Source organism: Octopus bimaculoides, chromosome 20, assembly GCF_001194135.2.
Source record: "Octopus bimaculoides isolate UCB-OBI-ISO-001 chromosome 20, ASM119413v2, whole genome shotgun sequence".
Taxonomy (NCBI): domain Eukaryota; kingdom Metazoa; phylum Mollusca; class Cephalopoda; order Octopoda; family Octopodidae; genus Octopus; species Octopus bimaculoides.
Window position 1 is genome coordinate 44592459 of NC_069000.1, and position 1896 is coordinate 44594354.

The 1896-nt window shown below is 41.1% G+C and overlaps 1 protein-coding gene across 1 annotated transcript in view; it reads left to right on the forward strand.

Moving 5' to 3' along the window:
* The window catches only part of LOC106870093 (fibrocystin-L), a 69646-nt gene that overhangs the window by 39026 nt on the left and 28724 nt on the right, over positions 1–1896 (forward strand). Inside the window, exons 29-31 of the mRNA XM_052974982.1 lie at positions 66–145; positions 767–896; positions 1405–1776. Coding sequence (XP_052830942.1) covers positions 66–145; positions 767–896; positions 1405–1776 — 582 coding nt within the window. The remainder of the gene's footprint in view (positions 1–65; positions 146–766; positions 897–1404; positions 1777–1896) is intronic.

Here is a 1896-nt window from a genome sequence, read left to right on the forward strand (position 1 = left end):
ATATATATATATATATACATACATAGACATGCATACACACGGTTATCATTTTTTTCTCCCACAAGGTGGTATCCTGGAATTTGATAAAAAGGATGTTGAGCTTCGGGCTGAGAACATATTGATAACTGATGGTGGAAGACTTCAGGTAAGAATGCATACGTTCATTTACATCAATCGTCAGTCGTAAAACTTTACTCATTAGACAGCTGCATCAAACGCTCGTCGTTAGACAGTCGAAAATCGGAACGTTATATGAACCATCATACATTCAAACAAAAATTCGATCGAGCATTAGTTTGGAACACTAAACTAACACCACTCACATCAAACATCATGTCTAACATTGGATGCAGATTAGTTTTTATCAAAAGATTTCACGGTGACGATTTTATGGTTATGTCAATCATTAATAGAAGAATATAACAAAACTATATAAAATACTATGAAATAACTAATGTCCAATCAACAGCAATATCAGACATCTTCTTATAACATTAGTCAGTGAACATACGGCCGTTACAGCAACCAACTGGCAGTGAACATAGTGTTAGTTATATTCTATACATAATGATTTCTGTGATGGAAACAAATGAGGGTTGGTGACAGGAAGCGCGTTCAGCTGTAGAAAATGCCTCAACGAATCTGGACGCTTAAATGATGATTATAATGTATACATACATACATACATACATATGTGTGTGACTCATACTATCTCTCCCACACATGCACTCCCCCTCACTACGTTCTCTTCAATTTCTTCATCTAGATTGGCACCGAGGAGGAACCATTCCAACACAAAGCAATCATAACAATGTACGGTAATTTAAGGTCAAAGGAATTGCCAATATATGGAGCTAAAACACTGGCTGTCAGAAATGGAACGCTGTGTCTTCATGGTAAGTCACGGATACTGATACGTTTGTCTTAATAATTTGGCGGGGAGGTTTCCATAGGCACAGGCGTGGCTGTGTGGTAAAAAGCTTGCTTCCCAACCATCCGGTTCTAGGTTCAGTCCCACTGCATGGCACCTTGAGCTAGTGTCTTCTACTAAAGCCTCTGACGACCCAAGCCTTGTGAGTGGATTTCGTAGATGTGTGTGTGTCTTTGTATCTGTGTTTGTCCCCTACAACCGATTCACAACCGGTGTTGATGAGTTTACGTTCCCGTAACTTAGCAGTTCGGCAAAAGACACTGATAGAATAAGTATGAAGCTTTAAAACAAGCTATTGGGGTCGATTCGTTCGCCTAAAAATCTTCAAGGCGGTGCCCCAGCATGGCCCCAGTCGGATGACTGAAGTAAGCTTAAGATAAAAGACAATATTTAATTACTTGCTTGTCTGTGTTTTCTTCTCTTTTTTTTTTTTAATGTTTCTACAACCACTGCAATTACGGTTTCAATTCCAGGTCGTAGACTGCTTCATACTTGGACACATCTCATGAAGACGGTGAAATCCGGAGAGAAAAAGATCGTCCTGAAGCATCCCGTGCCTGGCTGGCGAATCGGAGATCATATAGTGATCGCATCAACTGGCGGCCGACACAGCCAGCGCGAGAACGAGGTTCGCACGATCGCAGCGATATCACCCGATTACAAAGAGCTTACACTAAACAAGAGCCTCGATTATGAACATATATCGACCGCAGAAACTATAGATCAACGTACTGTCGAATACAGGGCAGAGGTTGGCTTGCTAACGCGTAACATTGTTGTACGCGGTTCTGAAAATATAGATTGGAGGACTAAAATTGAAGCCTGTCCAGATGGCTTTGATACAGGTCAGTCACGATATCACCGATACAATATCACTGTTACTCTATCTACCTCACAAGACCTCTGTCGCTGATATCTGTTACTAGGTTCCTAACACGCTCTCTCTCTCTCTCTCTCTCTCTCTC